Raw genomic sequence first — 26971 nt, 5'->3', positions numbered from 1 at the left:
CCCCCCTGGCTTTCTCTGTCTTTCTATCTCTCCTCTCTATGGCCATTCCTAACGGCATTGATATTTACTTTTTACTGGTGGGTTCCCCACCATATACCAGCTCCCTGTTTGGGGGCTCCTGACATTTGGGGCAAGAAAAACTGATATAATGGCGTTGGCCGCCTGTTTTATACCCTTGACGACCTGACGTCATGGAAGAAGCAACAGCATCCGAGACAGAAATACTAAGACTCTGGTATTCGGGCCGACTGACTGCAGGCAGATAACCCAAGTGTGATGACTGCAACAGTGAATACACTAGAACTTCTACATTTATGGTAAGTGTACACAACTGTATTTTTTTCCCTACTTGCTCTGCCCTTTAATTCTATTATTATTTTTTGAAACATCTCATCCTGAATAGTCTCGTATTCAGCCATCTTTTTATTCATTTCAGCCTCTGATTTTTGCAGCTTTATCACCTCATCTGAATATCTGTGTAAAGCTTCTTCCATTTTTTTCTAGCCTTTTGTTGTTTGTGCTGATATACTCCATCACTGTTTGTTAGTTTAACCAGGTCTGTGTGCAGTTGTCTTTTATCTTCCTGTAGGTTACTGGAAGTCATATCTGGAGGTTGCATTGCTTTTTTCCTGAACAGCTGCAGAACTTTCCCCAGTCAATGTTTCTTTGTCAGTTTTTGTGTCTGATTTTTTGCAGGTTCTGGCATCCAGGCAGTGCACTTACTAGCCAGTTACTGAAATTTACCCATAAACACAAAAGTCTATTGGCGTTCTCTGCTGAGTTCCTGTTTGCACACTGGGAGAGCTAGAATTAAGCTGTTACTCAATGTACAACCATCTTGGAAGTCCGACAGTAAATCACATTCTAGTGGAAGGCACTTCCATTGTCTGCTAGTGCCTCTTGAGTGGTCCCTCAAGTTGTTACTGATGAAGGGTGTCTTGCAGCTTATTTACATTCCCAACCAATGCTTAGTGCAAAAACTTCTAATCCTTTATTCTGCTAAGGCGAAGCCACACAAGCATGCACTTGTACACTGTTGCCTTCCCCCCATAAGTGTTTTTCTTTAGAACTTAATGATCCTCCAAGTCGAGACTATATTTCTTTCCACATTTTCTCCTCATTCAGAAGATGAAGCAGAGCAAAGTCATTCTTATAGCCCCCTCTGACCTTGGCAAGTTTGGCTCCCTTTGCTATGGCCTCATCTTCTCGAAAAGCCCAATTCTCTAAAACCTATTCACCAATTAGGAAACCATTACCTGCATCTTTAGGCCATCCAGTTAACATCTTGGTTACTCCACTTCTGTTAGGGGCCAACCAGTATGCCTCTGGAGTCTGACAGGGTTATCCATATCATTATGCCTGCCCAGAGTAAAGAAAGACATACAAGAACAAATCAACTCACTTTTCATTACATTTTAGAAAAGATTAGATCCCGTTACATCTCCTGTACCAGTCATTTAGACTGCTTAGCTCAGGTCTTTCATTCTAGTTTGAGCTACTGCTTCATAAAGTTACACTTTTCTGGCATTTCTGACTTTCCCCAAGTGGTTAACTCCTTATTGCCTCATCAGTTTGGAAAAGCTTACTCTTCCTGCTATTGAACCAGCAGCCAAGACAGAACTGAAGTATCTGCCATGGAAGACCCTATTCTTGAGGGCAGTAACCGCCAGAAGAGTGCAAATTACAGGCCCTGTGCATTAACCCTGCTACAATGATATTTCACAAAAGCAGGATAGAATTGTGAACTTACTAATACTTAATGCCCGAGACAGTCACTGGCCAAAATGTTATAACAAGGCAACATAAATGATGCATTGCATTGATATGCACATGCAGATTTGATACTCTTTGGAGAAAAGCCAGACATTTCGGAAAGATTTCCTGTTTGTGTAATTTTCTAATAGAATACATGGGCTATGGTTTCTAAGATTACCTTGGTCAGGTTGTTGTCCATTTGCTCTTGATGGTCACATCAAGGGACCACTCTACCAGCATGGTGGATACAACTCAGGTCTTCATCAGGAATGCATAAGTAGGTAATATTTGTTTGGCAGCTACAAGGGCTTTTTAAACCTCTTTTGCAAGACAGTATATTGGGGTATGTTCCTGTGAAGTATTACCTGGGGTGGATAGTTAGTACTTTGCCCTGTTTGTCACCGAGGAGCCACATCACTTCATATATGAAAGTTGTATATTTAATCATAAAGATAGATGTGAATGATCTGCATCTTTGCTGAAAGACGTTGTTGTATTGGTTGGCTCCAACCTGTCTCAGAAACTAAGACTAGCATTTACTCCTCTTTCTTGGCCCTATTTCTTAAACATTTGCTAATTTCTGTAAATATATGGTTTTAGTTAATTGTAAAACAATTGGGTTAGTAGGGTGATGTGTTCTTCAAAGAATAGGTTGATTCGTCAGGCCATTTAATTCATACCATTAGAATTTCTAAACAGTTTTTAAAATTATTTAAAAATGCCATTATTAGAAAATATGTTTGAGTAGTACAGTGCTAGGTACTGGGTAAACACTAGCCTTACTTTTACAACATTTTCTCTCTTTTTATATTCTGAGTGATGGTATACATTTCTTTTTTGGTTCTACTGTTTTTTGTTTGTTTTGTTTTTTTTTTGTAAATTCAGATGTAAGGCTGCTGTATTGTGTATTTTTTATATTTGAATAACAATAAACAGTTAAAAAAAGTAAAATGAAACAGCATACTTTTAATGTGTAGGTCAGGCTGAAGGCTGAGTCCATTTTTTTTGTTTGATAGACTGCTAAAAGTGTTAACTTGAACATACTGTTGTCTAGAGCAAACTAACTTATTTAAAAGCATAGTGTATCTTTTCAATAAGTAACAGTGTCTTTTTTGAAATAGACTAGTTTGCCTAAGAAACCTCAAAAATGTCATTGCTAGAAAACGAAACCACTAAAAAACTAGCAACGTGGTGGCAGGATGTACACCAAACCAATTTTAACTTTTGTTTGCAGTGCTTATGTATAGCTCATCAAAACCAGCACACAGTAATTTGCTCAGAGTAGGTTTTTTTTGTGGTTTTACTGAAATTGTGTCATAAGTGGTTACATGTGATGTGATGTTTAAGTGTGAGGCAGAATTGCCACTAGTAGAATCTTGTTGAACTGTTTTTCTCATCAAATTTTGTTGTTTAAATCTTTTCTCCCAGTTTGTTTATTGGATGAATAAACGTGTTGTAGTTAATTATGTATACAACTGTGGGCTGGAAACTCACCAAGCAACAAGTGTGAGAGCTGTTTTATTCTGTTTAAGCTCTGAATCATTGAAACAGTCATTCACAGACTATTCTTCATAGGCTGATAAGATCATAGCAAGTTATTAGGCTACTGGCCTTGAGGCCCTAATAAGAGTATCCAATAAATTAGCCCATGTTCCCCCAAGTCAGCACCTGATGCTGCTGTCCAGCAAGGGCACGGGTGGAATCCCAGGGGTGTTGTTTCTGTTTCCCATCCAGTCATCCAGGTTCCTCTTAAAGAGGGATAATGAAGTACTCTGCTTGGCGTGGAGAGGGAGTCTGTTCCACAAATGGGGGAGTCTCTTGAAGACAAATCTGTCCCTCCATCAAGTCCTATTGATGCCGCAGAACAAGTTGAGATTTTGCATCCGGGTCACATGAGTTTGGCTTGCGGATATGCAGCAGTTTCATCAAGGTGGGGCCAGAGATTGCTCTGTATGCCAGACTTTGATCACCTCTGAGGAGTCTGTATGAGATGGAGTAGAGGGACAGGGCTTTTAGCCTATCTGTGTAGGACAGATTTTTGATGCCCTGAATTCTCCTGGTTAGGAACCTCTGTGGTCTCTCCAGCTGCTGCATGTGCTTAGCGAGGTACATACAAAAAAGAGCATTGTACTTGATGATGGGCCTGATAAGGGAAGAATACAGGGAAGTTATGACTTCCTTGTTCCTGGAAGAAATACCTTTACTAATGAGGTGAGCCATGTAGAAAGCTCTTTGTATAATGGAGGCAACATGGGGGTCAAAAGTTAGATTGCTGTCAACTTGGGTGCCCGGGTCCCTCACAACTGCTTGCATGCTTAGGATGCTATTAATGTGACAATTTGTTGAGACGTCACTCTCCCCAAAAGGGATGATGATGCATTTTTTGGCATTTAGTCTGAGGCCTCATTTGTCTGGGTGAGACCCTCTTGTAGTATATCCACTTCACTAGGGGAGTTGATAACCGTGCCTAGGTTGCAGTCATCTGCAAACCTGGACAGCCATAGACCTCTGATTTTGGCTTGCACCTTGGAGAAGTATATCCCAAACTGCAGGGGCCCCAAGACCGATCCCTGGGGTACGCCACTCATTATGGGTCTGCTACTTGAGGTAGCTTTCCCTATTTTGACTGAGTGAGTTCTGTCAGTAAGCCAGTTAGCTACCCATCTGGTCACATAAGGATTTGCACCAAGCTGGGATAGTTTAGCTGTTATGTCCAAGCAGGAAATAGTGTTGAAGGCCTTGGCCAAGTCAAGGTAGGTGGCATGCACAGTCTTCCCCTCATCCATGGTTTTGGTGACCGACTCAAAGAAGTCTACCAAATTTAACAGGCATGATCTTCCTTTGACAAAACCAAACTGTGTGGGACCGAGCATTTTGCGGTTGCCGATGTCCTTTTAATGTAGTCCATGATGATGCATTCCATGACCCTGCAAATCAAGCTAGTTAGGCTGTTGGGTCTATAATTGCCTGTATCGGTGGACACTCCACCTTTGTGCAGAGGGATGCCGGTGTCCATCCTTCACTCGGCTGGGATGAAGCTGGTACTCAGGCTTAGGTTGAATAGGGTGCCTAATGGTGCCGCGAGTTCCTGCTTGATTTGATGTAGGATGCAGCCTGTGATGTTATTGGGTCCCATGGAATCTGTGTTTTAAGCCTGTGAAAGGGGTTAATGACTTGTTCCCTAGAGTTAAGGGATGGGGGGGCAGGTGCTGGGCATATCCTGGATTACTGATGGGGGGAGACAGAGGGGTGAAGTTTTCACTGAACCTGTCTGCCACCAGGTTGGCTATATCCATAGCATTTGTGTACATGGTGTCCTTGACCATCAGTTCTGAGCAGATTTAGGTGTTTCCTCTCAGATTGCGGACATATGTGAAGAAGGCCTTATGAATGTCTTTAGTAGATGTGGCCAGTTTGGACTCAAAGTTAACTTTGGAGGACTTCATTAACACCCTTATTTGCCTGTTTAGGCCAAGGAGAGATTGCTTCCAGTTTGGCACCTCTTCCTTCTTGGTCAGCATTTTTTTCCTTTTTGTTAGAGTTTATTTATAGCTGATGTCCACCAGACAGGTTTACTCTTCCTTGAGGAGGAGGATTTTGTCCTGTCAGGGATTGCTGAATCCATGCATTTATATAAGTGATCGTAGAGTACTTTGGTGTAGGTTTGGGCATTAGTGCCAGTTCCTTCTGTTGGGGAGGGGGCTGTGAAGTTGTTTAGACCTTCCCTCAGGAGGTTGTAATCAGCTTTGGGGAAGTTTTATTTGTTTAACGATAGCTGGGGGGGGGGGTGACTTTGAAAATGATCGGTTTGTGGTTTGGTCTTACCAGGGATGATGACACTGCGGGGATGGTGCAGTGGTTTCCTGTGTTGGTTAGTACCAAGTCCAAGATGTTGTCACCTCTTGTGGGCGTGTCAACCAGCTGGTCCGATGCATTGGTATTGACAAAGTCAAGGAATTTTTGAGCATTTGTGTTCTGGCTTAAGTAGTTCTTCCAGTCAATGGTTGGATAGTTAAAATCACACAGGATCAAGGTATAGTGTTGCATCTTAATAGATTTGAGGAGGTCCAGATAGGTGTTGTGGTCATCCTGAGTCAATGTGGGGGGCCTCTAGCCAACTATGATTTGAATATGGGTCTTGTTAACTGCACCTGGAGCATCTCCTGTACTTCACACTGTTTGACCAGTCTGGAGGTGTGTATATCTTTAATATATAATGAAACACCACCTCCTTTGGGTTTGCTACCCCCAGTTTGGGGTCTGTATGTATGACAGGATGAGTAACCAGGTAAGGCTAGGATGCTTTCCACAGTTTCAGCCAGGTTTCTGAGACTGCACAAATGTCAGCATCTTCCAGAGTTAAGAATGCTTGCTGTGTGTGCAGTTTCATGTTGAGACGCTTAGCATTCAGCAGCATGACCTTTAAATTGCGTTTAGATAAGATTCTCATGTTGGTGGTTTTTGACCGCAAGACATTGCCTAAAAAGGCACTATGGGGGAGGCAAGAGCATTTGCCAGGAGTCTGAAGCCCAAGAGAGACAGACATGGGTGCCGGAAGCCATTGAAGGCTGGGGGGCGGAGAGTGAGAGGGGCACTTAGTGATCTAAAAAGAGCATCCCCTCCTGCAACAACCTCCTACCACTCCAGCAGCACCCCCCTCCCCAGCCACTCCAGTGTTCTGTTACTTGCCTATTTCTCCTTAATTACCATAAACACCATTCAAACCTGTCAGCGTGCATACTGTTTTCTTATTTACTTCTACAATAATTACAGCTTTTGAAATAAAATAGCACAAACACTGATAGCCATTTGCTAAACAACCAATACAGTCTTGCAATGAAAACAGACTTAGCATGAGCAGTAAACATCTCTGTCCTTGAAACACACATTCATTGAAACGGCATGAAAACCCACATTCATTTTGCATTTGGCCAGTGGAGGACTAAGGTTACCTCTTACACATTTTTAGGGCCATGCATACATGTATGCATTCTTTGATTCACCTTCCTGGTTGTATTAAATTATATTTCTTGTATAATACAGCACACTTGTTAGGGAGTGTTTTAAATTTATTGTTTTGAACATTTTTTCCAGTATGCAATGAAACAAAATTTGTGAACTGATAATGACAAAACTGCCCAATTCAGAACATTTCCATCATAAAAGTCTAGTCAAACTTCTGTCCTTACAATCCACCAATATCAGTAAATATGCGCAATCTCTGCAGAAGTAAAAGTCATCTAAATAATTCCACATTAAAGGGATCTGAAATTAATGAAGAGGTTGCTGCAAGCAAGCAGTTTTATATTTCATTGTTTCATCTACAAATAAAGTGTCTGTTGCACTTGAAGAATTGTCTATTTTACATTAAAAATGATAAGCTAGTAATATTGCATTAGGGAATGAATGGCAAATTGATGACAGATTCTTAGTTACTAGATAACCCCTCCAAAGGAGGGCATTCACAAGTCTGCAACATCCACTCCCTTTAAAGTACAACACAGTACAGTATCAGGAATCCATGTGCATATACTGTAGGAGTAGAACCCACAACCTTCTGCATCAAAATCAAGTATACTACCTGCTGTGCTACTAACAGTGCAAACAGACTTGGCATAATCAGCACTAAACTTCTCTTCCCCTGAAGTTCTCAGCTCCTTGTAAAATCCACTTGACACTCCACTAAATCTCTCAACGTTGCTGCACAAGAAATCTGGAAAAAGCCAACATTTATTTTTTTTTTTGGGGGGGGCAAAGGGCCAAAACCAGGGACACATTTTAAACATTGCTTGTATGATCTTAGAAAAGTTGCTAGAATAAAGTGCTTTGTGTTTACCATGTGTTTCCTGAAAGATAAGACTGAAACTTAAAGGGGTATCATTATTTAGTGAATCATTTTGAGTCTGCTCTGGGGTAATTTTATGTAGATTATGTATGTGAGCAGTACAAAGGCATATCCAGGATTTTTTGAACTGCAAACCAGGTACACATATAGCTTCCTTGAAATAAAAAAACCCTTGAGGGACTAACAAACAAAATGTACCTAGCCTAGCATTCTGAAAAAAAAATAATAATTGCAATGACATAATCTATAAAATCCATGTAAAATGGTTATTTAACAATTTACAAGGTTAAATAGAGGTCCATAACTGATGGAGCTGTCTAGGTTTAGAAATAATTTTACAATACTAAGTTTAACAGTTCCACTCCACATAGCTTATAACATAGTTATTATATAGTTACACTTAAAGGATATCTCAGAGTCAGTAAGAAACATTTTCGGACAGTAAAGGGCAATGACATTGTTATAATAAGGCATATAAATAATGTACTGAAAGTGTAGCTAACAGCATGTTAAGTTACCTAAATTTTGGCATTTGTTTAACTGTTTTCTAGTATAACTCACTCAAGAAAACAATGACTTCTAAAACTAAATGGTGTGAAATTAGTGAATAATAGACTCATTAATTAGCCTGGCAATAATTACTGCCATTATTGTATGTTGTTTCAAAGCAGGTAAAAAAGTGCTAAATGAAAGGCAATACGTTTATTAGGTAGCAGCCGTCTGTATTACTGTCAGTATTGTTAAATATCCACTCTTTAGCTATAGCCCCCTGTCCTACCATATATATATATATATATATATATATATATATATATATATATATATATATATGTGTGTGTGTGTGTATGATATACACACGCACAAGCACACACATTTGGGAGAAGAGTACTTGAAGGCCAGGTAATGAATTTGTGAATATTTTACTGCAGCATTATACCATTTAACAAAAGATGGAATGCAGTGATTGTCAGCCTTTACTGTCCGTGAGTAGGTCCTAATCAGAAGCAGTGAAAAATAAGCATTGTGAAAGAGATTACACTTCTTTCAGTTGTTTGAAAGGAGAATACCTTTTACACATTGCAACTTTTTTCTGACGACTTATCAGTGAAAAATCATTAGAAGGCTGATAATACAGAAATAGGAGTGAATCCTCTGCTTTCCCCATTTGGGACAGCATACAAACATTACTCCACTCCTCTGCCGTACCCCGTTTTCCACCCACCTCCACTTTCACTACATTTATACCTCATACACCTTGTTTCCACCCCTCCCACATCTCCAAATTATCCAATCCTAACATTCCCCATCCACCCCTTACCACTCCTCTCAAACATCTTCCCTCCCCTCACAATGCCCTTCCCACCTGCAGCATCCTAATCTGCTTCAACATTCACTACTTATTTGCATAATACCCTGTCTTCATATTCTCTATCCCTTACCCTCTCTAAAAAGCAACCTTACCTATGTACATCTCAACTCGTATTACTACATATTCTCTAATTTTTAACCACTTTTGCCTCACACATACATTATGTCCCCCTGCATCATTGCTACCCTATTATTATACTTCTCTTTCCTTACATCTTATCACACCAAACTGAACCACTTTCATACAGCTCCTACTTATACTTATCCTTTACTCCACAGGTACCCTCCCTCCCCTTCCTTATCTCCCCCTCTCATTTCAGTCCGTCCTATACTCAACTCTACAAACTCAGAATATCCACTCTCTCAAGTACATCCCTTAAACCTAAATGCAAACCCTATAGTCTCTGCTTCTACTGTGTAAAAGCATACCCACTATCAAGCTCCCTACTCCTAGATGGTGACATCCACCCTAATCCTGGCCCTTCCATCCCAACTACTACAAATACCAACCTGGACAAACATCTGTCTATTTATCCAATTAACATACAGAGTCTGCTTAACAAAGTTACACAACTACATTCTTCGATCCTCCACTACTCTCCTTATATCTTAGCCCCATCTGAAACTTGGTCAAAACCACACATCTCTGACACTGAAATATTACCTCCTCACTACAATATTTACCATCCAGACAGAGCTAAAAAAGATGGTGGAGTTGCAGTAATATACTCCGAGCATCTCAACCTACCCCCCCCTTATCTCAACCTAACTTTTCCCTTCTTAACTGTCACCTCACCCACCATAAAAAAATTGCCATTGCAACTATATATATATAAACACCACCTGGAAATAACATTCCCATCCTTGAATCTGTCCTATCTTGGATCTCACTTCATATCCCCTATGAGACCATACTACTTGGAGACGTTAATATTGGCTGGCAAAAACTACTACCTCTTCTACCCTACATATTTGGCTTCCATCAACGTATCTCAACTCCTACTCACTACAATAGCAAGAATACTAACTGTTCCACCTTAGACTGAATTCTTACCTTTGATCCTACCATTTATCATAACCTCACTACTCTACCTGACTCCCTAAGTGACCACCTCCCTACTCATGTCAAAAGGTACTCCCCACAATTACATAAGTCCCACTATTTCACAATGTCACAACCTTTCTTCCTTTAGTGATAGGCTCACTTCTATTAAAGTGGAGGCTCACTTCTATTAAACTGGAGCCACCTGAAGTACCTTTCCCTCAGTGATGCAGTTCTTTTCTTGCCATCCTTGACTCTATAGCTCCTGTAAGAAAAGTTAGAATTAAAACAACCTACTCTCCTTGGCTTTCTAAAGACACCCTCTCTGTCATGAACAAGAGTGAGTGGTATTGGAAACAATGGCTAAAGACTAAAACTGCAACTCTTCACCAAAAATATAACTAACTTCCAAACGTTTCAAAAGAAAAAAACAAATCAATAAAGACAAGAAAAAATTATGTTATGATGCCCAATTCACCCATAAGTCTAACCCAGAAAACTTCTGGCACTCATTAAAATTCTGCACCCTGGTGAACCTTCCACCCACAATCCCTATCCTAACAGTACTTTACCACCCTACCCACTTTATTGAATCAATTCAAAAACTAACCCAAACCTGCCAAAGTCAAAACCTCTGTCATAGCACACATGCTGCTAGCAAGACCATCCCTTTCTCTCTTAACCCTGTGTCCACTGCTTACATAAAGCCCCTTCTACTCAAACTAAAACCCTGCTCTCCCTCTACTGACAACCTCTGTCCCCTCTTTCTTAAACTTGCATCCTACTCTGTCGCCTACTCTGTCTCTGTCCTAGGAAAGAGATCTGTCCAAGAAGCCACCATCCCAGATATTTGGAAATCTTTCTCCACCGTACAACTTCACAAAGGAGGTAATTCCACAGATCTGTCAAACTATAGACCCCTTGCCATTCTCTATCCAATCTCCAAAATCCTTGAAAAATGTATTCATAACCAACTTCTTAAATACCTAATTGAGAAAAACCTTCTGACCCCTTCTCAACATGGCTTCAAGCCTAGTGATAGCACTTGCACTGCCCTTCTATCTTTCACTCACACTGCTGCTGAAGCCAGGGACAAAAATCTTTTTGTATCTTCCCTCTTCCTTGACCTCTCTAAAGCTTTCGATGTGGTCTCTCATCCCAAACTAATTGCTAAACTAACTGTTTCTAACCACTCTCACTCTACTATTCAGTGGTTTTCAAGCAATCTCTCAAACAGTCTCCAGTCTGTATGATGCCAGTCCACTTGTTCTTCTTTCCTACCTATCCAAACTGTCATCCGTCAAGGCTCAATCCTTGGACCTCTCTTGTTCAACATCTTCACTAATAAACTTTACTTCTTCCGCACCACCTTCTCCCTCATACAATTTGCCGTTGACTGTACTCTCATCTCTATCTGTGATAACATCTCTAACCTTCTTTCCCTCACCCAAAACACTTTATCCGTGGAAAAATGGCGAACTGACCACCAACTCATACTTAGCCCCAAAAAGACTAAGCTCCTCCTGTTCCTTCCCAAATCTCTGTCCCACCACAAATCCGCCTTTACCATCTCTTCTGATGATAACACTCTTATCAAAGCTGTACCGCACACTAAACTACTAGGTACTATAATTGACGACCAGCTTAAATTCAACATCCCTATACAACACTGTATTAAAAAAACTAACCAGAACTTGCATCTTCTCTATAGAAATAAAAAATACCTAGCTCCCCACTTCAAACCCACTCTAGTTCAAGCCTTTCTCCTTCCTTGCCTTCTCTACACCTCTCCTATGCTTACTCACCTCCAGTCATCCCTACTAACCAAACTCAAACATATAGCCAGATTTGCCCATGACCAAACATATAAATCTCATCACTGCCTTGCCCTGAAAAAGACTTCAGTGGCTTGAATTCCCCCAGCTTCTGCTTCTTTCCCAGCTCCAACTTGCTCACTCCCTGCTAAATAAACCCTTAGCCTGTCCCTCTCTCTCTTCCATAGTATCCCCATATATCCCAGCTCGTTCACTTCGTAGCTCTGATCAGAACCTTCTAGACATTTATAAACCAAACAAAAATATTGGCAAACTCCTCTACAAAAACTCTGTGTCCCAGGCTTGGAATAGGCTTCTTCCTGACATCCGTAGCATTAATAATATCAGCTTCTTTAATACTGAAGTCAAAATCTACTTCCGGAACTCAAAATCCTGCCCTTGCCATAATCCCCTATGCCCCACCTGTCTTCTGCCTTTTCTGAGTATTTTGTTCTTATTCTTTCCATTCTAACACATGCAAAATTTCACTATCTCACCCTTGAACATCTACCCTCTATACATAGCAAAAATCTCTCAATTTGTATAAAATTCTATATTATGTTACTACGTAAAAATATATCCTTTACTGAATATGCTTCCTCACATTGTGCAATTTATTTTATATATTTTTTTTAAAGTTGTAGCCATTAGTTCCATTCTGTCCTGCACTGGCTGTATATTCTGTGTACTTTGTTATACAACACTGCTTGTCAATATTTGTATTCTTGTTTTATTTGTTCATGTACATAATTTTTGTTTATTTTTGTTTTTGTGTAATGCTTTATTTGCTCATGTATATAATTTCATTATTTCTGTAAACTGGAGCTTTTCTTCTCAGGTCTACACTGAAAAAGGGCCATATGGCTCAGCTGGACTAACCCTGTTAACAAATGTCAAATAAAGTTGCTGAAGAGCTGGGCTTTGTCAATGATTGATTGTTGTAGTAAAACCAAGTTTTGACAGAGCAGTGGAGTTTGGAGTTAATTTGATGGGGATGAGCTTCCTCTCCTTTAGAGGAATAGTTATCCTGATCAGTCGAGGTGGTGGGGGTGCACTGTACTTTTGGCCCTTTCATGGCAGTCTATCTTAGTGATGACAATAGTCTTTGAGGGGGTTGTTTATTACAGGTCCACATGTTGCAGCAGGTCAAAGAGCTTCTTAAGGCATCCGGTATGTTATTCCCCAGAATGCCTTCTGAAGAGTCACAGAGGTGTCTAATGTGGTGGTAGGGAGTGACCATGTTCCCTCTGTGAAGGTTGAAGAGTCAGTTGTATCATGCAAGGGCCACTTTTGTTTAATGGACAGAGGTCTTGGAGGTTTCTAAACCTCTGAACAGGTTGATTGAATAGTTATCCACTCTGCGGTGGAGCTCAGGAACCACCTCAGTCATTTCCCAGCACTCCTCACAGAATCTCTGCCCAACTTCACTGAGTTCCCAGAGTTTTCTGAATAAAAGTCTCTCCCAGAGTCAGGAAATTCAGAGGAAGAGCTATCGTCAAAGCCATTTTTTGACTATGAACAGATGGGTTATTCCATTCTGGGAGTAACAGCACATTTTGGAATTACGCTTAACTCCTTCATCACCAGAAGGTCCATACTGTCTCAGAAAATCCACCACTTAGTTGGGAAAGAGATTCAAAACCTTTTAGAAAGGCAAACTGTGGAGTCAGTCCTCAGAGATCAGAGAGAGGAATCTGTTTTCTCCATTTTTTTCCTGATTATCTCCTCAACCTGAAGAGTCCAGATAGGTATTTTTATATGGAAAACTTGGGAGTCTAACAGTTTCACAGTTCAGTCACATTTATCCTGAGCCAAGAGGACTGGTTTTGTGCTGCAGATGTGAAAGATGTCTTTTCATATGATAACCATTTGAGATGTTGGGACCTGCTAGACTGAGTCCTGAAACACAGAGACTTTAGGGCCGAAAAAATGGACTTAAATCTGAAAGTGACCATCTCCCAGAATATTTCCTTTTCTCTGAGGTATGGGCATTTCAGAGTTTGCTTGCCCCCCACATCAGTGGGTGCAGGGGAACTCCCCACAAAAAAGAAGTGTAAAGGAGAAGAGTGACATTCGAGATTTGCTGTTCTTCTGGATTTGCAGTCTCTTTTTTCGTCATTCAGCATTATATGTGCCAACATTCCAATAGGGAGTGTTTTTTGTTTCAAGCATATGCCATTTGGGTTGTTCTCTACACTTATGTTTTCAAAGGCTCACACTGTTAGTAGAGCCTAAGTATTTATGTTTTCCCTTTTTTCAAACTGACTACAGCAGGCTTCAAGAGGAACAGCCAATGATCTGCTCCAGAGCACAAATTTTGGCCTTATTCCATGTGCTAAGAAGTGGCATTCATCACAGAGAGGTTTTAGCTTCTTCCATCTTAGGCATTGACGTTTTGAGCCTCATTTAAGACACAGTACTGGACAAGAGTATTCCTCACACCAGAGGGGATGAAAGCAGTTGTACACTTTTGCTGGCCTGTTTTCATGATACAGTATGTTCATAGCTTGGCTTTTCTAATGGTTCTCAGCCTTATGGCAGCAACTTTCACAGAGTTTTCTTCAGGATGCACACAATTTGCTCAGTAGCCTGTTATGGTCAGTAGATTTAATTTGGAATGGATCGCTTTCAAATCTCTGAGCCCTAAAGAAGGAATGGGAATGCTGGGTCAACCCTGCCAACCTCTGCAAAGGAAGGTGTTTCTCTTCCCCCTGTATGAGTAGTGATTCTGATGACAGCTGCTTCATACGAAGTGCTTACCTGGAAGATTTTGACAGTTCAGGAATTTTGGCTTCTAACTCTGCATAAGTAGAGAGGTTTTTTTTTAGATGAAGTGAGGAAGGCACTTCATTCACTCATCCCTCTCCTGACAGGAGTAGTTCAAATAAAGATAGACATTATGGTGAAGTTTTTCATCAGCAAACAAAGAGGAGTGCAGTCAGTTCTTGCCACTGTTAAAATACACTAGATGTTTATAACTGGGCCACTAAAAGAAAAGTGGCTTTTTACCATTTTTTAAACCCAGTATATGTTATATGTTCCAAGAGATTTTCAACAATGTGACAGACTCTTCAAGTTTGTTTACCTCTTTAGATTATAAATGGCAACTCACAAGTTTGGTCATTCAAGACCCTTTTCTTCTTTTGGGGTAGTTTCTCAGCAAGAAAGAATATCTTACTAAGTATATGTTCTCTAAAGACAGATCATGCATCTGTCATCTTAAATCCCTTATTCCTGTATGTAGTAAGAAGTTCATCTTTTCCGTGTGTTTGGTAATTTTATCCTCTGGATCAAGGATGAAGCAGTGGTTCTTGCTCAATAAATTAGTTACCTAATGAAAGGTTTTGGATACACCCAGGTAATTAACCCTGCAATATAGTGATTAGGACGCACTGTAGGCCTGATTATTGTATTGGGATTTTGGGCCTTGGACTTGGTGAAGGAACTGGTCTCTTGGTCTGACCACTTTCCATTCTGCTTTGGTCTGGAACTACCATACTGTAGCCCTCCTCAATCTTGAACTGAAATCAGTTTGTTCTATTAACAGTGTCAGCCTTGAGTTTTTTTTATCTGCAGTCCTCCAGTTCCTTTCAAAAGATTGTGCTGAGTCTGTGGCTGCATTGGTTTGGGACTGTAATAAGTCCCTGTCCAAGATTTAGATTTTCTTGCCCAAGTTGTGTTTGCCTTGTCTCTTTTTGTATGGAGGCATGAATGGTGGTTCAATGGGGAACTCCATCTTCTGAGTAGGAAAGTGTGCAGGTTGAAGTGTTGGTAGCATCAGAGGAGTCTGTGGATTGATAGGCTTGAATTGGAGCAGCTTCATGCTGTTTAGCATATAGAGATAATTTGTAAGAAATGTGTCGTCTTATCTAGAGAGATTTGTGTTGCATCTAATTGGCCGACTACTCTACTGAATAGTGGAGAAGTTGTGTAGTCCAGACTCGTTTTCCACTCCAACAGCATTATTTGCTTTAGAATGCACATCTATTGCTTGTTTAATCTCCAACAAGATTATTCCCATCAGATGTACTCATCTGCCACTGGATCACATGGGCACTGCTTTAAAACCAGTCTCTCCAGCTTTACTCTAATGCATGTTGTTTGATATCCCTGACTGATCATGTCTAGTGTGCATCTGACAACGTGGATTGGATTCTTGTCTGTCAAGGTTGGTTTGGATTGGTCTAGTTTTGATGTTTTAGGACCACAGATTTTCCAGATTTGATTTTGTCCTTTTGTGTCAAGAATTTTTTTAATCTGGTAGCAATATTCGTTGTCAGCTTTCCTATTAGCCATTTTTGCCTTTTATAATCTATGGACCACCATTCTAGCACCTTCAAAGCACCAGCTGTGATAGGAATTCTCTTCCAGAGGCAGAGTGTTAGCTCCAAGTGGACCTTAGGTACTGATGGAATTTTCTCATGTGCATCCAAGCCAGAGTATAGTAGAGGCCATGTACCCTAATGCACTGAGGTATTTCCTGACTTAGACATTTGTCTCCTGTGCCATCTTCTGGCAGTATTTTGCCATATGTTCCATTTTCTCTTGGGGGGTTACAGGCCTTCTGTCTGAAGGAGTCCAGAGAAGATTAGGGTTTATCAGGGAATGCCAAAGGAAAATCTGAGGTTCTGGAAGGTGTCCATGGAAATTGCAGAGCCCTGGCCTATGAGAGAGCATGGGGAGAAGCAATAATCTAAATAGAGAGATATTGTGAATACTCTTATCTGGTAAAAACCTAGGCTACAGTAGCCAGTCCAAAGGACAAATAACGTAAACTGATAGTTGCATCCTGGCAGTTGCAACCTCAAACATGAGGAAACACCTGTTGTCCCTCTGAACATGTGTATGAGGGTAGATATCCTTGAGGTCTAAGATAGCCATCAGGGCTTGATGGAATAAGAGTGGCAGAAGGGACTGCATTGTCAGCAGTTTGAATTTTGGGGTTTTGAAGGAGGTCCTGAGCCTTGAGTGGCCTCCAGGGGCCTTCCTTTCTGGGCACTATGAACAGTCTTGATTAGAAATGCCTGTTTTGGTTCTGCCTTGGTGCAGGTTTTATTTTCACCTGTAACAAGAGTGCCTGTGTTATAGTGAGTATTAGTTCATTGTTTTTCCTGTGGCATGGATGGGGAATGCCTGGCATAGTCCAGTTGTGTTTAAGCTTATCGTAATAGTAAATCTTTAGTCTGGTCACTGTTGTAGTAGTCCTAACCACTGAGACTTCTTGCTGCTGACTCTCTGGATGGTTGGCCTGACATCAAGAGTTCAAAACCTTTTCCCCTCCAGAAATGGCAGACACAATTTATTTATTTATTTACATTTGTTGGCCAGGAAAATCCGACTGGACACAGGTCCTTTTTCAGCGGAGGCCCGGGGAGACAAGTTCCACAATAAAAATTTATTACAAGTTACAAGACGTATAGGTAGGTTTTGTAGTAGTAAACAGTTATAGTTCAAAATGAAATTAAGTATTTAGTTAAATGGTACAACACTTATGTCATTGGTGCCATAAAGACTAGCAAGTATTTTAATAGCTGAGCTAGCAGCTATTACCCTTAAGTAACAGAGGCGAAGATTACAGCTGAGATATAGGTTTACAAGCAATGTATTTGGCTGCAATCCGAGGTAGTTAGAGGGGTGGAAGAAAGGGATTAGAGAGGTTGGGGTAGAGATGTTAGTTACAGGGGCATGCCCAGTGCTCTTTTAGATGAGATTTTAGAGCACCTTTGAAGCCATCCCACCTGGGATGTCAGGATGCTGTCCTTATAAAACAGGCATTTGTCTACACCTTGTTAATCTTCTTGCCCAATGAAGCAGAGGATGATCCTAAGATCCCAAGTTGCCCAAAGGAACATATAGAGGGATACCCTCTACAGAAAGGAGAGGTGAGATCGAGAGAATAAGGACTCCCCAAATTCTGCCTAGACCTGAAGAGTCTCAAGGCTCTGGAAGGGGATGGGAAAGAAAGAGAACTAAGGATATGTATCCCAACCCAGTCCAGGATGTCCGCTGCAAAAGAAGAAATAAGGGGATGTTAGAAGGGAGGTTTTACTGCAACAGAGATCTAATTGAACTTTTACAGATGTTCATCATTCTCATTGCCTCAATGGCATGTTGGGTTACCTGCCAAAGCAACCCAGTACCAGTACTAACCAGCTTTCAAAATTTCAGACTCCCCACCCTCTCTCTGCATTCTCGTAACCGATTGGCTGAGCATATCCTGAGAGGGAAGCCTTTGGCTGTCACAGGAAGTGAGTGTTCAATCTTTTTCTGCCATCCAAAGAAGAAAAGTCTTCAGACTTCACAGGATGCAGTACTGATTTTTCTGGCTTACTGTTCAGATGTGCCCGTTTATGAATCCTCTTCTCATTTTATTAGATTTGTTATTTTCGTTATATTTTTATGTTTAATATGTACATATGTGTGTGTGTGTGTGTATATATATATATATATATATATATATATATATATATATATATATATGTATGTATGTGTGTATGTGTGTATATATATATATATATATATATATATATATATATATATATATATATATATATATATATATATGTATATATATATATATATGCACACAAGTATGTATTTATATATTGTAGGGTGTGATAAGTGAGTTAGGTTAGCGGTTAGGGTGAGTGAGGTGCGTAAAATGTGTTTGTGTGTTGTGGTGTGTTGGTAGTTTGTAGGGGGTTAGGTGGGAGTTAGGTTAGGGGCGTAGTTTGCGTGTTGTGTGTGTGGTTTGGAGTTAATGTTGGTGTTTTGTGTTGGTGGGGGTGGATAGGGATAGGTTTTGTGTATAGGAAGGTTGGTAAGGGTTTCGTTGAGTGACGTGTGCTTGTGGTGGTTGTTGGTGTTGGTTTGGGTGTGTGTTTGTTGTGTGTGTGTTGTTTGTGTGCTGTGGGTTGTGCTTGTGCTGTCGATATGTTGTGTGGGTTGTGGAGTTTGTGTTTGTTTGTTGGTAATGTGTTTTGGGTGTATGTATGGTGTGGTTTGTGAACGTCGGTTCTCTGGCCGGTCGGTTAAAATTCAGATCCATATATATATATGCACACAAGTATGTATTTATAAATATATATATATACATATACACATACACACACACACACACACACACACACACACACACACACACACACGTATAATATATGTATATATATTTTTAAATATTTAGTGCTTACATTAATTCCTGTGGGAATTTCGGTTTGTAGCAGTGTTTATTTGGCTTCTTTCTTTAAAAGGGTTGGGAGGGTGCTTTTATGTTTAGACTCTGTGTACTGGAAATTCTTTAACTTCAATCAAGTTGTAAAAGAATTCTGAATGCATTTAAAACATTTTTTGTGATAACAGGCACAGTTTGCCAGAGTTTTGTTTGGACATTGTTATTACTAGAAACGCATTGTGACACATTATTCAGTACTGACAGTTTACTACTCTGGCTTGTGTTCTGTCCCCTGACGTATGGTTCCTAACTCAAGTACCCCCAATTAAATCCAATTGCACCTAAAATGAAAAAAATGGAATAAAAATATACCTCAGCCAATGGTTTGTGATTTTGTCAGGATCACTGCTTGGCCTGCAGACCACTTACTTTTTTCCCTCTTCTCCCTCTAGCTTGGCTTTGCCGGCCATTATGAAGGGTGGGGGGTTGACACGTCCTCCAGGGCTGTTTCAGTTCATAGTACAGGTGTGTGAGAACCAAGCCCTTTAGATGCAGGAGTAGTCTAGAGTAAAAGATCCCTAGCCAGGCATAATTCTCTGTCCCCAGATATTTTATCAAGTAGTGGAGTTTAGAAGGAAAAAGAAACAGAAGTTTCATCATATAGTTATAGCTGTTTATAAGACTGATGTGGTTTCCTTAGCTGAGTGTTCTGCACACAACTAATTCTGGTGGTTATGTTCCCATTCATGCCTCTAGTGCTAGTCTGGCTAGAGACCTTTCTTACCTTTTTCAGAAAATGGCACGGAATCTGGTGAGGATAATGGTGATTTCTAGTTGATACTGAGTCCAGTATCTTGGATTCTTCAAAAGGTGAGTTTAAGCTCAAGTCCAAACAAGTATTCACTTTTCGTCAGGTGATTGCTAGATTTAGTGATGTTTTTGTTTTGAGGCCAGTCAGGTACTATCCCAGAGCTAGGCTAAGTGTATGACCTTATCAAGCAGCCCAGTTTTGTGGATATCCCAACTCTCTTACCAGCTTTGGAAGCTGCCTGCAGGACACCAGTATGTATGCTAGCAGTCCTTAAAAGGCTCAGAAAAATTATAGGACCCCCCCCCAATAAGACAGGTCTCTCTTCTCATTTGACTGCTGACCAAGCGGCGGCCTTGACAACTGCCTGTCAAAAAAAAGTCCTTTGATTCATCTACTCCAAAGCCCCCTAATAAAGAGGAAAAATGGTTAGATCTTCAGGGCAAAAGGATGCCTCTTTCTAGTAATCTAACCTTAAAATGTTAAATTATTAAGACGTTATGTTGAAATTTATTTTTCATTGTGTGCACAGTTTGGATGATTTTGCGGTATCCTTACCCACAGAACAAAGGTCTTAAATGAATTAATTTTTTTTTAATCTAACTCTAGTTTCAAAATATGCTTTTAGAGCTGTGCTTGAATGTACAGGTATAATTTCAAGAAATGCTGCTGCTTCTGTTGAATTAAGACAGTGTGCTTGGTTACATAATCAGAACTTCTCTGATCATTTAAAAGCCGAACATTTGAATGCACCTTTGTTATGAATTGGTGTTTAGACCCTCAGTTACACAGATTATCAGACAGTGGGATGACAGAGGCAACTTAATGCATAGTGTATTTAGAATGTTTTATGTAACCAAGTTCTCCCCAAACATGGTGCCTTCCCTAAGGGGTAAAGCAAACAAAAACTTCAACCAAACAAACTCGGGGATCCAAAAGGAAATGTCAGGAGGATAGTTCTTCAAAACCAAACAAAAGGGGTTCTTTTTGACACCACCCTATCCTTCCTTACTTTTTCTCCTTCTCCCAGGCTCTTTCTCAGTTGTGCATCCTGGCCTTAATTTCTCTCAGACAAATGGGTTCTGAGAATAATTCTGAGAGGGTACACGTGACAGTGGATAAAAAAATCCACCCCCCTTCAGAGGAATTCCCCCACACCCACCAGACCAGACAGAGCTGTTTTTTCCAAAGCTCCATCAAGTGGTAGATGCAGGGATCATAGAACCAGTGCCTGTTTTGTACAAAGGTAAAGGATTTTACAACAAAATCTTATTGGTACCAAGAAAGGAGCACTCCTAAAGACCTGTTGTAGGTTTGGCCTTTGGTCAAGTCACAGGGGAACATCCTCTACTCTTTTTACATAAGTGACAAGGATCTTCTACATCCACACACGCTACTTCCAACTCGGGCAGACAGGATCTCAGTTTAATGTCTCATCTGAATGACAATATACTCAGAAGTGCAGTACCCCCTTATGCTGCATTGTAGTGTCAGTATCCTGGTGCAGGAATATAACTCACAGCCTTCTGATCATGCAGCACCAAAGGAGAATGTGCTACCTGTTGAGTCACTGACACTGTGGTACCCATGTGTGTAGGCTGGCCATGACTACTTGAAAGGTGGCCCTACAACTACAGAAGACTCTAAAGGTAGTTTACATCCCATCTCAGCTGTGTGATAGCCCAACTAAGCAGGTAAACTGCAGATCTCCTTGAATGGCTGGGGAGAAATGGTCCAGATGCCACCATTCTTTGATTCCTGAACATTTTCTGAAAAATCAAATTAAAGAACATAAACTCAATAAAGGTTAATATCTTGTGGACCATAACTGTTGTTAAAAAGGTGCAAACGGAAATGTGCTCAGCAACAGAAAAAATCTTTATAATGGTAGAAGTAAATGCATTTACAGTCTTTACATCACTCCTTTAATATATTTATATATGCTTATACATATATATATATATATATATATAAATATATATATGTGTGTGTGTGTGTGTGTGTGTAATATCTATGGGTGTAACTCATGTGCAAATGCGCATAAAGTCAAACTTCTTTCTAGCTATGGAGTTTGAGATTTGTGAACGAATGATGGTTTGTGAGACCATCTTTAGTGCCGAATGGCTGTTTTATTTTACTTAGTATTTTTCATATGTGATGGTCAGTATTTTTACAGAGTATGTTTGATTTTGGATTATATTTCTCCCAATGTGTTTTGCAGCAGTTTTAATTTTCTGTAAGTAATGCCAGAAGTTGACTTCAGTATGTTTTGTTTAGAAAGTTAATGTTGATGCCGAACCTGTTGTTTTATCTTTTTAACTGAATTAGAGCAGTATTTAAAAGTTGTCCTTGATTTTGAGTATTATTTTTTTGTTTTCTCCAGATTTCCTTAAAAAAAAAAAAAGTTTAGTGGAGTGGGTGCTAGTGATTCCTGCTTTATTGGAATTTGGTGGAGTTTATATATTTAAGGCTGGGGGTGTGGCTGATTCCATGCAAAAGTACTTTGTTATTGTTTGTTGCTGTGTTTTTTGTAGTTTGGCTAAGTGCCAGATTGTATTTACTTTCAACTTTTTTGTTGTTTTGCCTGTTTGTTTTTAGGCAGTATAGTCACGTGTATGAGAGTATGTATATACATATATCTTTCTGTGCATTTTCTTATCTTAGAAATTTTAAAGCTTTGACATATAATGCCAGATTCCAAATGACTTGCTCTCCGTGTAAATGACTTACTCCAATGTAAGCTTTCCTCAATTCCTGAAGACTTGTTCTCAGTCTAGGGCTTATCTATAAAACATGTTTCCACGGGGGCCAGATCCAAAAGCTTGCTGTTGGAGTAAGTGACTTTCTCTGGTGTAATACACTTGAGTAAGCCACTCACACCGAGAGCAAGTCATTTAGAATCTGGCCCATAGTATCAATAGCACTTTTTTTCTGGAAACCTGAGCTGCTACTTGATGTCCAGAAATTCCTTATTGAATACATTTTTTTGTAAAATGTCTACAGAAATGAGAGAGAAAAATACTCATACTTGCCATTATTAACTGTATAATCAGCACTTAGTATTTCTCAAATTGTACAACTTTGAGTTGAGGTATCAGCGACAGTTTTCTTCATCACTAAGGTTTTGCCTGATATTATGCTATAGTTAAGTCAGTTGATTTTGAAAATATTAATGTACATATGGAAGTGCTACAGATTTTTAGAATACTAGTAAACTGCTAGCATTATTTCCAATTTATGTCGTACGTGGGCACTGACAGTTTAGTTTACTGTTGCCCCTCATTATCATGTCATTTTTCTTCCCTTTTAACATTGTTCAATAAAATGTTTAAAAAATAGCACTCTAGTGTTTTCTTGCAGTTTTAACCACTGATCAAGTGAGGTTCAGAAATGGTGACCTAGTGGGAGCATATTCCCCTTTTAGCCAAGGTGTAGGGATTCTATATATTAATTAAAAAATTCAAGTTCCCTGAACACAGGAATTCAGGATTGCAAAAGCTCCATGAGAAAGTATAACAAGGCTGTATCCAAGTATTCCTTGTACTACACTAAAAGCTAAGCTGGTATTTTGAATAATTCACATATCTGTTGTGTACTGTAGATAGGATGATTTGTTTTTCATAGACTGTGACACTGTAATATTTTAGTCATTCAACTGGGTAAGCCCATCTGGCAAAAGTCCATCTTTTAATGAGTGACTTAAGATCAGAGTCTGTTTAAGTTTGCAGCTGGAAGTTAAGGAGTTCTGTCTCAGAGCTGCAGAATGAAGCTCTAATAGCACATAACCTTAACTTTCTGAGTTAAACTGTCACTCATATGTAACATGTAATCAGAAAAAGGAGTGTTCATCCTTTATATTGTCACAGAGACCCCAGTACACTGAAGTTTAAGTCAAAGTTTAGATGAGTGCATTGATATAAAAAAATTGTGTTAGGTAACCGGTTTTGCAAGCACTAAGGAAACTATATTTTCCTTTATGTAGTAAGGTATGTGTTACTGAAGCAAAACTGTTTAAAAGAATAAAGATTTTTCCTGAATGTTACTGATAGCAATGGTCATATTGCTCCATTTATTCTGTTTAATTTGTTGATGTTGTCATCTTAGAATGATTACTTTGTATCTCCCAGAGTATACTATTGGCAGCTATTATTTAATTTGCAGTGTCTTTCCAGCATTATGAATTAGCGGGAGATCTGGCTTCCAGGTTCATATTTTCCATAGTTTCTTATTAAAAAGTAAATTCTTGATATATGAAATCACATTACTTTTGTTTTTTTCAACAAATTTTGCTTTTTATGTGCAGCCGTATGGGAAACAGCCAGCAACATCAGGACCATATCCCCTTACATCACCACCTTCATCGTACCACAACACTGTGACCCCATCACCTTCCATGATACTTGCACAGTCTCCAGGTAAGTGAAAACTTCACTGTCTGGCCAGTTATGATGAGGAACATACTGAGGTTAAAAATATTTGAAGTGTATGGCTACATATATTTTAAAATGCTAATGCAACATGCTATGTGGCACAATTCCTTCTTTAAACAGTCAGACTAAAGATCTCATGGAGGCTGGTAGCATGTCCACACTGTCTTTTTTTTGTTGGCGAGAATCCTGTAAAGGTACAGTATGCCACATTTCATGTCAGTGGGGACTAGCCTTGAAGGTGTTTAATACTAGCATTGAGGATTAAGGCTTATGAGCTTTTAGATGTTTTTTTTCTGTAGGACAGATTTTTATTCCTCATCCTCCATTTCCTTACTTACTCTGAGCAAGTCAGTTAACCCTGCAGTACTCCCAGATCTTCCTTGACAAAAGACACTTGTTTCAAAGGGACATATCTGTTTAAATATTCCAACAGAGAGAATAGCATTTAGTTACACAGGAGATGTTGTAATCCTATAAAGGATTTGCTGTTTATTTTCCATTTCTTCATTACAATAGCATCATGTCTTACAGAGGTTATCGATGCTTTTATTACTGAGCTAAATAACTGTGTCCAGTGTTGTGAATTTGGTGAGTTACAAGATTCATTAATATGAAACAGAATAGTTCCTGGTGTAAGCAGCAATCAAACTTAGAATGTGATTTTAACAGAAGCTGACCTGACCTTGTCAGAAGTTTTGGATGTGAGTAGAACAAGTGTGAAATGCTAAGTACACAAATGAATTAAATGAAGAAATGAATGTGTACAAGATAAAATGTATGTTGGGTAAAAATGCAACAATGAGAAAATGAAAATAGGAATGTGCATTAACAGTAATGGCAGCAAGAAGGTGTGTAGGGAGTATTGTGGAACTGAAATAAGTGTCCTGTATCGGGTGTGGGTGTAAGCACAAAAGTAGGAAGTACTCAGCATTTAATCCATTTGTAGAAACAGTGGTATTCATTTTTTTCAAATATGCTTTTCACATATGCTTAAAAGAAAATGTGTGTTCAAAATAACTTGCATTTTGTTGAGCCATAGACATAAAAGGAGCTGTTTCAGAAACATTGTGACTGGAATGCAAATCAGTTTTGCCAAGAAATGTTGACATTTGTCGAGCATGATATTGAATTTAAGCTAGAGGAAGTTGTAGAATGTACTGTTATAGCTGAAGATAATTTTGAAATTTTTGGACTAAAAGGCACAGAAAACACAATATGCACATTATAAACTTAAGGGCACCAAGTGAAACCATGGAATAAAGGTATGGACATATTTTTTGTAAGTTTTACTTTCAGAGGTTTTATAAATGAAATATACAGCTTACACTGTTGAATAAAAAGCAATGATGGCTAAACTTCTAGAACAGGGCCATACGAACCACTTGTATAAAAAAATATAACCATCTTAGCAGTTTCTATAAAGTACTAAATCCAAGCACAATATAAAGAAAGTATGCAATACTATACCAAAATAAATTGTATTGTTCTACTTTTATTTTGAATGTAATACATGGAGCTTTTCTCCCCGGGCCTCCACTGAAAATGGATCAATGGCCCAGTGGACTTTCCCGGTCAACAAATGTCAATAAATAAATAAATATTGAATAAAGGAATGTTAATATATAAAAATTCAGTTAAATTTAGTGTAATGTATCCCAAATATAAATGAACAGACTGTTTATCTTATTTATAAATCACCTCCCTATTAATCATAATATCGTGAGCAACTAGACATCATAAAACCAATGTATTGTCTGCCCTTAGAGCTTCTATTAATATCACCCAACATAATTTCCATTCACTGTTATTCACTATAGGGGATAATAAGTGTTTATGTAACAGAGAAATAAATGAGTCCAATTATAAGGTCATGTGACAGATTCCCCTAATGAGGGGTCTTTTTTGATGCAAGTCTTCCACTCTCTGGGGTCCCAATTTGGGTCATTGAAGATAAAAAATGTTACCTTCCATGGAGGGATCTTATGCTGCATATCAGAATTGGGTTTGCATGTAATCTAGAACATACATAGACATATTTTGCCATTGCTTTATTGTACTAATTAAATTCTGACGTCCCATCCCCTAGTGTAGTAGTTTGGAAGAGCTTTTGCCAGCTCACCATCCCAGAGAAAATTAGATATTAATATTTGAAATGTATTGGCATAAGGGATGTATGAGTGTAGGAGATGTCTCATTAGGAACAGAATTGTGGGAAATACAAACATTTTAATAATTTGGACTTCAGTGATTATGGGTAAAAAGGACCCCTTCTAGCGGCTGACATTCTTGCTTAAATGTAAGAAAAGTGATTTATAACTGGCCAGATGTTATTTCGAGGTCTTAAAAGTTATCTGAAGTCCTTGGCAGATACATTCCAACACTGTCAAGAAGAAGGGGATATAAAATGTCCTTGGTCATTTTAAAAAGAGGAAATCAAAATTGTCTTCTCTTGAATCTCCAGCCCTGTAAACTGTCCATCTCATAACTGTGTTGTGGATGTATAACTCACCAAATAGTCATCAGCAAACCACAGGGAAACAAGCATTCTATGGGTTGGGATGGTAATACCCACATATTTTAGCTTGCAGTCTAGAAATTGTATGTAAACTTCAGTAATCAGTAGAAAGACTAGAGGGAATGGACAGTAAGTAGCCCTGTGTCTTACTGTATTGTACAAAGTGAGCTAGGGGGAGTAGTACTATTAGAGGAAATATTGGCTGAGGGTTTGTTGTATAATA

At 39.3% G+C, this 26971-nt stretch overlaps 1 protein-coding gene across 1 annotated transcript in view; it reads left to right on the top strand.

Moving 5' to 3' along the window:
• MED14 (mediator complex subunit 14) overlaps window positions 1-26971 on the top strand; it is a 1872212-nt gene that overhangs the window by 1586700 nt on the left and 258541 nt on the right. Inside the window, exon 21 of the mRNA XM_044071834.1 lies at window positions 24107-24218. Coding sequence (XP_043927769.1) covers window positions 24107-24218 — 112 coding nt within the window. The remainder of the gene's footprint in view (window positions 1-24106; window positions 24219-26971) is intronic.

Source organism: Protopterus annectens, chromosome 5.part0 (assembly GCF_019279795.1).
Source record: "Protopterus annectens isolate FY-2018-M chromosome 5.part0, PAN1.0, whole genome shotgun sequence".
NCBI classification, from domain to species: domain Eukaryota; kingdom Metazoa; phylum Chordata; order Ceratodontiformes; family Protopteridae; genus Protopterus; species Protopterus annectens.
This window is presented reverse-complemented; position numbering and strand designations above follow the sequence as displayed.